At 48.7% G+C, this 14,559-nt stretch overlaps 1 protein-coding gene across 1 annotated transcript in view; it reads left to right on the top strand.

The window, feature by feature from the left end:
* The window catches only part of LOC119979320 (hexokinase HKDC1-like), a 148,053-nt gene that overhangs the window by 109,909 nt on the left and 23,585 nt on the right, over positions 1-14,559 (top strand). The window contains exons 7-9 of the mRNA XM_038821408.1: positions 4,526-4,709; positions 6,972-7,127; positions 7,329-7,562. Of these exons, the coding sequence (XP_038677336.1) occupies positions 4,526-4,709; positions 6,972-7,127; positions 7,329-7,562 (574 nt within the window). The remainder of the gene's footprint in view (positions 1-4,525; positions 4,710-6,971; positions 7,128-7,328; positions 7,563-14,559) is intronic.

Raw genomic sequence — 14,559 nt, 5'->3', positions numbered from 1 at the left:
AAGGCTGGAGCGGCGTGAACTGCTCCATCGACGTGCTGGCCCCCTGTGGGAGGCCAGAATTCCGACTGCCCGCGCCCGTTTTGTGCGGCGGTGAGCGGCAGCGTTCATGACGCCATGGATACTTAGTCCCGCGATCGTTGAATCGCGCCCTTTATCTCCACTGGCAAAACTACGAACTTTGGATTTCTTGTCCGCTACCCGTTTCATCACATTTTGTTCAACTTTTAAATGCTGTCTAGCCAATTCACCTGCTCTATTTAATCGTTCCCTAAAATTTGACACATAATCCAATAATGTAATTTCCGATTTCTCACTCACCAATTTTTCCCCAATCAATTTAAGTGGTCCACTTACCTCATGACCAAAAATTAGTTCAAAAGGACCGAATTCGGTGGCATTCCACGAAGATCAGTATTGGGTCCACTGCTGTTAACCATTTGTAAGAAGTCTTACAACACCAGGTTAAAGTCCAACAGGTTTGTTTCAAACACGAGCTTTCGGAGCACGGCTCCTTACGCCGGCATCTCCACATCATGGTTAACCATTTGGACATGAGAATCAAAAACACAATTTCTAAATTTGCCGATGACTCAATATTGTGTATGTTGGAGTGGTCGGGCCTAGTTTATACAAATGTGGGACTCTCCACACAGTGCAGAAGGAGGCCATTCGGCCCATCAGGCCTGCACCGGCTCTTGGAAAGAGCACCCTACCCAAGCCCACACCTCCACCCTATCCCCATAACCCATTAACCCCACCCAACACTAAGGGCAATTTTGGACACGAAGGGCACTTTAACCTGGCCAGTTCACCTAACCTGCACATCTTTGGACTGTGGAAAGATGTGTAAAGAATGAGGGTGGAGTCAGCACCATACCTGTATCCTCACCTAGATCCATATCGTGAAGAGCTCATAAAGGTTTGCGGTTAATATGCTCGCGACTATTCTGGTAGCAGTATCTGGATCAACAACCCTTATCCTGATAAGAATGCTGAGGAACTAAGAAAAAAAAATGAAATGAAAATCGCTTATTGTCACAAGTCGGCTTCAAATGAAAAACCTACTAGCCTACTATGAAAAGTTACTGTGAAAAGCCCCTAGTCGCCACATTCCGGCGCGGCTGATACGGGAATCGAACTGTGCTGCTGGCATGCCTTGGTCTGCTTTCAAAGTCAGCGATTTAGTCCTGTGCTAAATAACCTACTCCCAGCTGAAGCTACGGATGTGAGGAAAATTAATCAGAAATTAATGAGGGTGTACTAGCTAGATGGATAAAGAACTGGCTGGGCAACAGGAGACAGCGAGTAGTGGTGGAAGGGAGTGTCTCAAGATGGAGAAAGGTGACTAGTGGTGTTCCACAGGGATCCGTGCTCGGACCACTGCTGTTTGTGATCTACATAAATGACCTGGAGGAATGTATAGGTGGTCTGATTAGCAAGTTTGTAGATGAAGGAATACAATGTTGACAAATGTGAGGTTATCCATTTTGGTACGAATAACAGCAAACGGGATTATTATTTAAATGATAAAATATTAAAGTATGCTGCTGTGCAGAGAGACCTGGGTGTGCTAGTGCATGAGTCACAGAAAGTTGGTTTACAGGTGCAACAGGTGATTAAGAAGACAAATGTAATTTTGTCCTTCATTGCGAGAGGGTTGGAGTTTAAGACTAGGGAGGTTATGCTACAATTGTATAAGGTGTTAGTGACGCCACACCTGGAGTATTGTGTTCAGTTTTGGTCTCCTTACTTGAGAAAGGACGTACTGGCACTGGAGGGTGTGCAGAGGAGATTCACTAGGTTAATCCCAGAGTTGAAGGGGTTGGATTACGAGGAGAGGTTGAGTAGACTGGGACTGTACTCGTTGGAATTTAGAAGGATGAGGGGGGATCTTATAGAAACATATACAATTATGAAGGGAGTAGATAGGATAGATGCGGGCAGGTTGTTTCCACTGGCAGGTGAAAGCAGAACTAGGGGGCATAGCCTCAAAATAAGGGGAAGTAGATTTAGGACTGAGTTTAGGAGGAACTTCTTCACCCAAAGGAATCTATGGAATTCCTTGCCCAGTGAAGCAGTTGAGGCTCCTTCATTAAATGTTTTTAAGGGAAAGATTGATAGTTTTTTGAAGAATAAAGGGATTAAGGGTTATGGTGTTCAGGCCGGAAAGTGGAGCTGAATCCACAAAAGATCAGACATGATCTCATTGAATGGTGGAGCAGGCTCGAGGGGCCAGATGGCCTACTCCTGCTCCTAGTTCTTATGTTCTTATGATACTAAGATTGATGGAGTTGCAGATAGTGAGGAGGACTGTCAGAGAATGCAGCAAAATATAGATAGATTGCAGAGTTGGGCAGGGAAATGGCAGATGGAGTTCAATCCAGGCAAATGCGAGGTGATGCATTATGGAAGATCTAATTCAGGAGCGGACTATACGGTCAATGGAAAATTGATGTACAGAGAGATCCGGGAGTTCATGTCCATTGTACCCTGAAGGTGGCAACGCAGGTCGATAGAGTGGTCCATAAGGTATACAGCATGCTTGCCTTCATTGGACGGGGTATTGAATACAAGAGCCGGTAGGTCATGTTAGGACTTTGGTTAGGCCACATTTGGAATACTACGTGCAATTCTGGTCGCCACATTACCAGAAGGATGCCAGAGGCAGTTTCTTTACTCAGAGAGTAGTAAGGGCGTGGAAGTAGTGGACTCGCCAACATTAAGGGCATTTAAATGGTCATTGGATAAACATATGGATGATAATGGAATAGTGTAGATGGGCTTTAGATTGGTTTCACAGGTCGGCGCAACATCGAGGGCCGAAGGGCCTGTACTGCGCTGTAATGTTCTATTGACTATTGTCTCCACTGGAGTAGTCCTGAATGATTGGAGGTAGGCAAATGTTGTTCCCCTGTTCAAGAAAGGGAATATGGAAATCCCTGGAAATTACCTTAAGTCTGGTGAACAAACTATTGGAAAGGATTCTGAGAGATAGGATTTATGATTATTTAGAAAAACATAGTTTGATTAAAGATAGTCAGGATGGCTTTGTGAGGGGCAGGTCATGCCTCACAAGCCTCATTGAATTCTTTGAGGATGTGATGAGACACATTGATGAAGGTCGGGTCGAGCATGTGGGGTACATGGATTTCAGTAAGGCATTTGATAAGGTTCCCCATTGTAGGCTCATTCTGAAAGTTAGGGGGCATGGGATACAGGGAAATTTGGCTGTCTGGATACAGACGTGGATGGCCGAAAAAAGACAGCTAGTGCTAGTGGATGGAAAGTATTCCGCCTGGAGGTCGGTGACCAGTGGTGTCCCGCAGGATCTGTTCTGGGACATCTGCTCTTTGTGGTTTTTATAAATAATTTAATGAGGAAGTGGAAGGGTGGGTTCGTAAGTTTGCCGATGACACAAAGGTTGGGGGAGTTGTAGATAGTGTTGAGGGTTGTTGCAGGTTACAGCAGGACATTGACAGGATGCAGAGCTGGGCTGAGAAGTGGCAGATGGAGTTCAACCTTGATGAATGTGAAGTGATTCATTTTGGAAGTTCAAATTTGAATGCTGAATACAGGGTTAAAGACAGGATTCTTGGAAGTGTGGAGGAAAAGAGGGATCCCTCAAAGTTGCCACCCAGGTTGATAGGGTTGTTAAGAAGGTGTATGGTGTGTTGGCTTTCATTAACAGTGGGATTGAGTTTAAGGTTTTGCTGCAGCTTTTTAAAACCCTAGTTAGACCACACTTGGAATATTGTGTCCAGTTCTGGTTGCCTCATTATAGGAAGGATGTGGATGCTTTGGAGAGGGTACAGAGGAGATTTACCACGATGCTGCCTGGACTGGAGGGCATGTCTTATGAAGAAAGTTTGAGGGACCTAGGGTTTTTCTCACTGGAGCGAAGAAGGAAGAGAGGTGACTTGATAGAGGTGTACAAGGTGATGAGAGGCATGGATAGAGTGGATAGCCAGAGACTTTTCCCCAGGGTGGAAATGGCTGTCACGAGGGGACATAATTTTAAGGTGATTGGAGGAAGGAAAAGGGGCGATGTCAGAGGCTGGTTCTTTACACAGAGAGTGGTGGGTGTGTGGAATGCACTGCCAGCAGAGGGGTGGAGTCAGAGTCATTAGGGACATTTAAGCGACTCTTCAACAGGCACATGGACAGCAGTAAATTGAAGGGGTGTAGATTAGTTTGATCTTAGATTAGGATAACTGGTCAGCACAGCATCGTGGGCTGAAGGGCCTGTACTCTGCTGCACTGTTCTATGTTCTATGTTCTGTCTACACCTCCTCCTATTTCTTGCATTCTTGTGTTTTTAGTATTGTCCAATAGAAATCAGTAACTAGTCACAGTTGTGACATTGTTTTCCAATAATGTATTGAACAACTCTTGGAGAACAGGCTCCTTGACTGTTGGGAACCATGTCCTAAATTCAGCATCTTCAGCAGATGAAGGTGGGAAAGGGAGAGATAGAGAACTTTTTGCGTACAATTTATTAAATTATTTGCTTTCACTTGTAAAACAGGAACTGGCACCAACCTTTGCTACATGGAAGAAATGACGAACATAGAAACAGTGAATGGAAATGAAAAGAGGATGTGCATCAACACCGAGTGGGGAGCATTTGGTGATAATGGATGCTTAGATAACATCAGAACTACCTTTGACAAATTGGTGGACTTCAATTCAATAAATAATGGAAAACAAAAGTAAGTTAATAGGTAGCATTGCATTACTTTTTAATGCCAATTTCTCCCTCCTCTCCTGAAGGCACTCACACTTGCTGGGTTGTGGATGGCAGGTACCCTTTGATATCCATCCCTTGGGAGGTTCTGGAGTATGTCATCAGGATAGGTTACTTTGTTCATGGAAACATAGAATTTACGGTGCAGAAGGAGGCCATTTGGCCCATCGAATCTGCACCGGGCCTTGGCAAGGGCACCCCACTTAAGCCCATGCTTCCACCCTATCCAGGGTCTCGGGTTCGATTCCCGCTTGAGTCACTGTCATTCTCCCCGTGTCTGTTTTGGTTTCCTCCGGGTTCTCCAGTTCCCTCCCACAAGTCCTGAAGGACCGACTGTTAGGTGGATTGGACATTCTGAATTCTTCCTCAGTCTACCCGAACAGGCGTCGGAGTGTGGCAACTGAGGGATTTTCACATAACTTAATTGCAGTGTTAACCTACTTGTGATAATAATAAAGATTATTATTAATATTATCCCCTGTAACTCAGTAACCACATCTAACCTTTTGGACACTAAGGGCAATTTATCATGGCCAATCCACCTAACCTGCACATCTTTGGACTGTGGGAGGAAACCGGAGCACCCGGAGGAAACACATACAGACACGGGGAGAAAGTGCAAACTGCACACAGACACCACCCGAGCCTGGAATTGAACCCGGGACCCTAGAGCTGTGAGGCAGCAGTGCTAACCACTGTGCCACCGTGTGCCCAGTGTTAAACATTGTGTGAAGCCCAGTCACATGCATCTAACTTCACAGATTAGAGAATGCTCAGGAGCCTGAGCCATGGACCAGCACACAGGACACCTGTTCAATCTCAGCCAGCACAGACCAGGAATAGAAATTGAAACCTCACTTTCATAAAAGAGCAAAGATGGGGACATTTGCTTCAGCACTGTCTAGTGTCAGCTCTTTGTCAAAGCTTTCCAATTTGTCCAACTTCCCCACTCATCCCCCAGCCCAGCTTTATTTTCCTTTATACATATTCACCCTATTCTTTTCTTCGCCAATTTTAAAGCATTACAGATTATTCAACTCACTCCTCATCTGCCCTCTGGGTTTTTTGCCGACTATTTTATGGCTGTGTCCTCTAGTTACTGACCCTGATGTCAATGGAATCAGTTTCCCCTTTTCTAAACTGAAATCTTTCAGAGAATCACAGCAACATGACAGTACAAAATGAGGCCACTCGTCCATGCTGCCTCTCAACTCACCTTTTCCCTGGAGCCCTGCAAATGTTTTTCTTCAGATAATGATCCTGTTTACTTTTGAAAGTCCCAATTGACCCTGTCTCCACCACACTCTCGGGCAGTGCATTCTCGATCCTAACTCCTGTGCAAAAAAGTTTTTCCATGTCTCCATTGCATCTTTGTCCAATTAATAGGATGGGAATGGAGGGATACGGACCCCGGAAGTGTAGAAGGTTTTAGTTTAGACGGGCAGAATGGTCGGTGCAGGCTTGGAGGGACAAAGGTCCTGTTCCTGTCCTGTACTTCTTTTTTGTTCTTTGTTCTTTATCTTCCAATTTGTGTTCTCTGGTTCTCGATCCTTCCTCCAATGGGAACAATAACTCTCCATTTCTGTCCCGACCTTCATTATTTTCAATAACTTTATTAAATCTCCTCTCAACGTTCTCTTCTCCAAGGAAAACAGCCCCAGCTTCTCCAATGTATTATGTAACTGAAGTTCCACACCCCTGGAACCATTCTCGTGAATCTTTTTGGCACTCTTTATAATGCTTTTACATCTTTCTTAAAGTGTGGGGTCCAGAACTGAACTCATTAACCAGGTTTATCATTTTGCCCTTGCTTTTTTACCCTATGATCCTATCCAAAAGCTTTCTTAGCTGCGTTATTATCAAACTGCTCCTCAATCTTCAATGATTAGTACGCATACGCCCTCGGGTCCCACTGCTCCTACAGAATTGTGTTTTGTGTTTTATATTATCTCACCACATTCTTTCCACCAGAATGAATCACGTCGCTGCATTATCATAGAATGGTTATAGTACAAAAGTAGGCTATTCAGCCCATTGTGTCTATACTATTCTCCGAAGGAGAAATTCACCTCCCTCTCCCCACAACCCTGCACATTCTTCCTTTTCAGATAATCATCCAAATTCTAACAAAAATATTTTAACAAAAATAAAATTTAGAGTACTGGATTCTGAAATGATTTATTTTAGCCTGACAAGGTCCTGTCTTAAACTCTCTCTTATTTACCAGATATGAAAAAATGATCAGTGGAATGTATCTGGGTGAGATTGTACGGACCATATTGATTAACTTCACTAAACAAGGGCTTTTGTTTCGAGGCTTTATCTCACACGCTCTCACAACCAAGGACATTTTTGAAACCAAATATTTGTCCCAGATAGAGAGGTAAGATCAGGTAGCAGCATAGATATAATGCTCCTCAATGCTTTGGCACAACATTCATTTTTAGTCATTAAGCGCATTTATATAGTCAATTTCAATAGCACCTTTTGGGTCCTCAATGGTTCAAAATTAATGAAATACGCTTTAAGTCAGGGTTATTGTTGTTAAGCAGTCAATAATGTTTCAACAATTATCTAACCACAGTGACCGCCTGGCTCTGCTCCAAGTCCGTGCAATCCTTCAGCAGCTTGGCCTGGACAGTACCTGTGATGACAGTATCATTGTGAAAGAGGTGTGTGGTGTTGTTTCTAAGAGAGCAGCCCAGCTCTGTGGTGCAGGATTGGCTGCTGTCGTTGACAAAATAAGAGAAAACCGGGGTTTGGAGCACCTGGACATTACTGTCGGTGTCGATGGAACTCTCTACAAGCTTCACCCACAGTGAGTGTTTTCACCAGTTCCAATGCTGCAATAATGAATGACTGTGCTGAGAAATGTTCTGTGCAATATTCTGCAATTAAACGACTGCAATACCCCACCAACCAACTGAACAGAAAGAAAGTACAAAGAATCAGCTGATATGCAGAGTTGTCATAAACAGTTCAATGAAAACAGACTTTAAATGGGGAATTTTCTGAGTGTGTGAATATGATGCAGAACAGTAATTTATATATTCCAGAGCTTAGGGCCCCAACAACTGAAGGCACAATCAACAATAGTAGAGCAATTCAAAGTGGCGATGATCAAATGGTCAGATTTAGGGAAATTAAGATATCCTGGAGGGCTGTAGGCTTGGAGATTATAGGAAAGGGGAGACCACGGAGAGATTTGAAAACAGAGTGCAAACAGGGGTCAGTGTAGGTAATAATCTTTATTATTGTCACAAGTAGGCTTACATTAACACTGCAATGAAGTTACTGTGAAAAGCCCCTAGTCGCCGCATTCCAGCCCGTGTTCGGGTACGCAGAGGGAGAATTCAAAATGTCCAAATTACCTAAGAAGCATGTCTTTCGGGACTTGTGGGAGGAAACTGGAGCAGCCAGAGGAAACCCACGCAGACACAACATAGGTGTGTGGTAGTATGACTAGGGGTATTACGGTACCTGGGAGTGTGAGCTGCCATTGGTGCAGAGGACTCACTACCCATTGGCCCAGGTATCGTGTGCCTCTTATCCCTATTGGCTAAGAGGAAGGTAGCTCCGCCTATGAGGCGGAGTATAAGAACCCGTGTTCCTGGCAGCCAGGCCATTTCCTGTACATTTGCTGCCGGGCTCACTTCTTGCTAATTAAAGCCTTTTGTTTCAGACTTCACTTACGTTTTGTGTCCATTGATTGTGCATCAATTTAATTAGCAAGATTTTAAAGGATGGAACTTCGCATCAAGCCATGTGTCTTCGACTCAGCCCCCACGCAGCGAATGCAACAGCCGCATTTAAGCACTGGCTGGCTTGCTTCAATAGTTACCTGAGCACAGCGGAAAACATCCCGACGAGGGAGCAGAAACTGCACATCCTCCACTCGTGCGCCGGCACCGGCGTGTACATGCTCATAGAGGACACTACAGACTACGACGCGGCTATGGCCTTGCTCAAAGGACATTTCATACGGCCGGTGAACCAAGTCTACGCTCGGCACTTACTAGCCATGAGGCAGCAGATACCTGGTGAGTCCCTGGACGAATTTTACTGTGCCCTGCTCGTGCTGGGGAGGAACTGCAGCTGCCCACAGGTGTCTGCTGCTGAGCACACCGAACTTCTGATTCGAGACGCCTTTGTTGCAGGTATGCAGTCCTTGCAGATCTGTCAAAGACTGTCGGAGAGAGAAACTTTAAGCCTCACGGAGGCATGGGCGCTTGCCTCCTGATGCACCATCAATTGGACATGAGACGAAGATGTGATCCAAACAAAAGGCTTTAATGCACAAGATGTGTGCCCGGCAGCAGACATACAGAAGAATGGCCGACTGCCGGGGAACATGGGTTCTTATATCCCGCCTTGTAGGCGGAGCTACCTACCTCTCAGCCAATCGGCTGAGGAGCACATGACTTACCCGGGCCAATGGGCAGCGAGTCCTCTGCACCAATAGCAGCTCACTTCTGAGGTACCGTAATACCCCTAGTCATACTACCACATTCACTCCTTGTTGAAAAGGAAGCCGGGGGGGACGCGGGCATGAGGGGGGGGGGGTGGTGTCCCGTGAGTACATGAGACTGGTAGTATGACTAGAGACGTTTAGGCTGTACCATTGCATCGATGGCTGCCCACTGACCCGTAAATAATGCGCAAGAGGGTAAAAGAACAACAACTATGTACAGTGTGCAAAATCAGGGGGGGGGAATGGTGAATAGGTAAAGAACAAAAAAAAATCACAAGAGTCCATCCGCAGCCAGAAGCCCACCCGTAGGTCACATCGATTCAATCAGTCGAGTGGGCGCCCTCGATGTCCTGCTTGACCTGCGTAGTGGTGCCGGTGACATCGGAGTGGTGGTCGTCCGTGACTCCGTGAGCGATGATCTTGTTTCTGTGTCCGTACCCCTGGTCGGAGCTAGCGGGGGGCCAGGCCGGGGGAGGGGGTCCCTGTCCGCTGAGCTGTGGGTGCGTCGGTGCTGGGGGCAGTGGGTGTCGGGGGAGGGGGTGGTGGTTGGTGCTGGGGGTGTGGCCGAGATCCGGCGGGTGCCAGGTCCCGGAGGGAGACCGTATCCCGTCGGCCGTCGGGATACTCCACATACGCGTTTGCGGATTTGCGTGGAGTAGCTGGACTCTTTCGACCAACGGGTCCGACTTGTGCACCCGCACGTGTTTCTGGAGCAGAATGGGCCCCGAGGGTGGCCAGCCAGGTCGGGAGCGGGGTCCCTGAGGAAGACTTCCTGGGAAAAACAAGAAGACGTTCGTGAGGCGTTTGGTTAGTGGCAGTACAGAGAAGTGACCGGATTAAGTGGAGGGCGTCTGGGAGGACCTCTTACCAGTGGGAGACTGGGAGATTTCTGGACCGTAGGGCCAGTAGGACGGTCTTCCAGACCGTACCGTTCTCCCTCTCGACCTGTCCGTTACCCCGGGGGTTGTAACTGGTCGTCCTGCTGGAGGCGATGCCCCTGTTGAGCAGGAATTGACGCAGCTCGTCGCTCATAAATGAAGACCCCCGATCGCTATGAATGAATGCGGGGTAACCGAACAGGGAGAAGATGGTATGCAGGGCTTTGATAATGGTGGTTGTGGCCATGTCGGGGCAGGGGATGGCGAAAGGGAAACGGGAGTACTCGTCAATCATGTTGAGGAAGTACGTGTTGCGGTTGTTGGAGGGGAGGGGACCTTTGAAGTCCATGCTGAGACGTTCAAAGGGCCGGGAAGCCTTTATCAGATGCACTTGTTCGGGGCGGTAGAAGTGCGGCTTGCACTCCCCGCAGATGTGGCATTCCCTAGTTACTGTCCTGACCTCCTCGATGGAGTAGGGCAGGTTGCGGGTCTTTATGAAATAGAAAAAGCAGGTGACCCCCGGGTGGCAGAGGTCCGCGTGGCAGGTTCGGAGGCAGTCCACTTGTGCGTTGGTACAGGTGCCGCGGGACAGGGCATCGGGAGGTTCGTTTAGCTTCCCAGGACGATACAAGATGTCGTAGTTGTACGTGGACAACTCAATCCTCCACCGCAAGATTTTATCGTTCTTTATCTTGCCCCTCTGTGCATTATCAACCATGAAAGCCACTGACCATAGGTCTGTGAGGAGGGTAAACCTCCTGCCGGCCAGATAGTGCCTCCAATATCGCACAGCTTCTACTATGGCCTGAGGAATGGCGGATTTCAGAAGCGTGGAGGGTCCGGGCGAAGAAGGCCATGGGTCTGCCCGCTTGGTTGAGGGTGGCCGCCAGAGCTACATCAGACGCGTCGTTCTCGACCTGAAAGGGGAGGGACTTGTCGATAGCGCGTATCATGGCCTTTGCAATATCTGCTCTGATGCGGCTAAAGGCCTGGCGGGCCATCAACATCGACAGGGGAAAGGAGGTGGACTGGATGAGGGGGCGGGCTTTGTCGCCGTAATTGGGGACCCACTGGGCGTAATATGAAAAGAAGCCCAAACAGCGCTTGAGGGCTTTGAGGGAGTGGGCGAGGGGGAGCTCCAACAGGGGGCGCATGCGTTCGGGATCGGGGCCTATCACTCCGTTACGCATTACGTAGCCGAGGATGGCTAGACGGTCGGTGCTAAACACGCACTTATCCTTATTGTAGGTCAGGTTAAGGAGTCTTGCAGTACAGAGGAATTTAATAGAACAGAGAACGATACAGCGCAGTACAGGCCCTTCGGCCCTCGATGTTGCACCGACATGGAAAAAAAAACTAAAGGCCATCTAACCTACACTATGCCCTTATCATCCATATGCTTATCCAATAAATTTTTAAATGCCCTCAATGTTGGCGAGTTCACTACTGTTGCAGGTAGGGCATTCCACGGCCTCACCACTCTTTGCGTAAAAAACCCACCTCTGACCTCTGTCCTATATCTATTACCCCTCAATTTAAGGCTATGTCCCCTCATGCTAGCCACCTCCATCCGCGGGAGAAGGCTCTCGCGTCCACCCTATCTAACCCTCTGATCATTTTGTATGCCTCTATTAAGTCACCTCTTAACCTTCTTCTCTCTAACGAAAACAACCTCAAGTCCATCAGCCTTTCCTCATACGATTTTCCCTCCATACCAGGCAACATCCTGGTAAATCTCCTCTGCACCCGTTCCAAAGCTTCCACGTCCTTCCTATAATGAGGCGACCAGAACTGTACGCAATACTCCAAATGCGGCCGTACTAGAGTTTTGTACAACTGCAACATGACCTCATGGCTCCGGAACTCAATCCCTCTACCAATAAAGGCAAACACACCATAGGCCTTCTTCACAACCCTATCAACCTGGGTGGCAACTTTCAGGGATCTATGTACATGGACACCAAGATCCCTCTGCTCATCCACACTACCAAGAATTTTACCATTAGCCAAATATTCCGCATTCCTGTTATTCTTTCCAAAGTGAATCACCTCACACTTCTCCACATTAAACTCCATTTGCCACCTCTCAGCCCAGCTCTGCAGCTTATCTATGTCCCTCTGTAACCTGCAACATCCTTCCGCACTGTCTACAACTCCACCGACTTTAGTGTCGTCTGCAAATTTACTCACCCATCCTTCTGCGCCCTCCTCTAGGTCATTTATAAAAATGACAAACAGCAACGGCCCCAGAACAGATCCTTGTGGTAGGCCACTCGTAACTGAACTCCATTCTGAACATTTCCCATCAACTACCACTCTCTGTCTTCTTTCAACTAGCCAATTTCTGATCCACATCTCTAAATCACCCTCAATCCCCAGCCTCCGTATTTTCTGCAATAGCCGACCGTGGGGAACCTTATCAAACGCTTTACTGAAATCCATATACACCACATCAACTGCTCTACCCTCGTCTACCTGTTCAGTCACCTTCTCAAAGAACTCGATAAGGTTTGTGAGGCATGACCTACCCTTCACAAAACCATGCTGACTATCCCTAATCATATTATTCCTATCTAGATGATTATAAATTTGCGGAGGTTGGCGTCGTGGTCCTGCTGGTCGTGGCCGTAGATGGTGACATTGTCGAGATACGGGAAGGTTGCCCGTAAACTGTGTTGATCGACCATTTGGTCCATCTCCCTTTGGAAGACGGAGACCCCATTCGTGACACCGAAAGGAACCCTTAAAAAGTGGTGGAGTCGCTCATCCGCTTCGAATGCAGTGTACTTTCAGTCACTCGCGCGGTAGGGGAGCTGGTGGTAGGCGGACTTAAGGTCCACCGTGGAAAAAACCTTGTACTGCGCGATCCTGTTGACCAGGTCGGAGATACGTGGGAGAGGATACGCGTCCAGCTGCGTAAACCTGTTGATGGTCTGACTGTAGTCTATGACCATCCGATTTTTCTCCCCGGTCTTAACCACCAGCACTTGTGCTCGCCAGGGGCTGTTGCTGGCCTCGATGACCCCTTCCTTCAGATGCCTTTGGACTTCGGACCTGATGAAGGTCCAGTCCTGGGCACTGTACCGTCTGCTCCTGGTGGCGACGGGTTTGCAATCCGGGGTGAGGTTTGCAAACAAGGATGGGGGATCGACCTTGAGGGACGCGAGGCTGCAGACAGTAAGGGGGGGGGCAGAGGGCCGCCGAATTTGAATGTTAAGTCCTGGAGGTTGCACTGGAAATCTAACCCCAGGAGTGCCGCCGCGCAGAGGTGGGGAAGGACGAAGAGTTTATAGTTTTTAAACTCCCTACCCTGGACCGTGAGGGCCGCTATGCAGCACCCTGTGATCTGGACCGAGTGCGAACCGGAGGCCAGAGCGATTCTTTGTTTTACCGGATAAACGGGAAGTGAACAGCGTCTTACCTTGGCGGGGTGGACAAAACTTTCCGTGCTCCCGGAGTCCAACAGGCAGCTCGTCTCGTGACCGTTGAGGAAGATCTTCATGGTCACCGTGGAAAGCGTGCGGGGCCGTGACTGATCCAACGTTACTGAGGCGAGTCGTGGCAGGAACTCCGAGTCATCATCCGGCAGCGAGTGGTCACTTGCGGGGTCCTCGGCGCTGATCCAAGATGGCGGCGCCCGTCGGCCGCATGTGGTGGGGGTTGAACAAAATAGCGGCGCCCGGGGATCGCACGTGGCGTCGGGGGCCCAAAATGGCAGCACGCCATCACTCGTGGCGGTGGGGGTTGGGGGCAGAGAGGTCCATGGGCTGCGTGGGGCACGTAAGGAGTGCAGGGGGGGGACCCGCGGTCACTGCTTGTGACTGCAGAGACCACCTTGGACTGGCAAACGGCCGCATAATGGCCCTTTTTGCCGCAGCCTGAGGTTGCAGTGCGGGCCGGGCAGCGCTGGCGGGGGTGCTTGGCCTGGCCACAAAATTAGCAGCGGGGCCCCGTGTGTTTATCGGGGCGCCCTGCGGCGCAGGCCTGAGGGGGGTCAGAGTCTGCGGAGGTGAGGGGGGGTCGTATTCTATGCTGCCCAGGGGGCTGCCGCGCGGTCGGGAGCGTACCCGCGGGCGTTGCGGTTAGTGATATCGAGAGAGGAGGCGAGGGCCCGTGCCTCAGCGAGGCTTAAAGTTTCTTTCTCCAAGAGTCTAGGCAGATCTGGGAAGATTGAATACCCGCCACAAAAGCGTCTCTAATTAAAAGTTTGGTGTGCTCGGCCGCAGAAACTTGTGGACAGGCGCAGTTCCTCCCCAGAACAAGGAGGGTCTGGTAGAATACGTCTAAAGGCTCACCAGGGAATTGCTGTCTCGTGGCCAGTAAGTGCCGTGCGTAGACCTGGTTCACCGGCCGGATGAAATATCCTTTAGCAAGTCCATAGTTGCGTCATAGTCTGTTGTGTCCTCTATGAGCGTGTACACGGCGGTGCCCGTGCACAAGTGGAGGATATGTAGTTTTTGTTCCCT

This window comes from Scyliorhinus canicula, chromosome 16 (assembly GCF_902713615.1).
Source record: "Scyliorhinus canicula chromosome 16, sScyCan1.1, whole genome shotgun sequence".
In the NCBI taxonomy this organism is placed as follows: Eukaryota; Metazoa; Chordata; class Chondrichthyes; order Carcharhiniformes; family Scyliorhinidae; genus Scyliorhinus; species Scyliorhinus canicula.
This window is presented reverse-complemented; position numbering and strand designations above follow the sequence as displayed.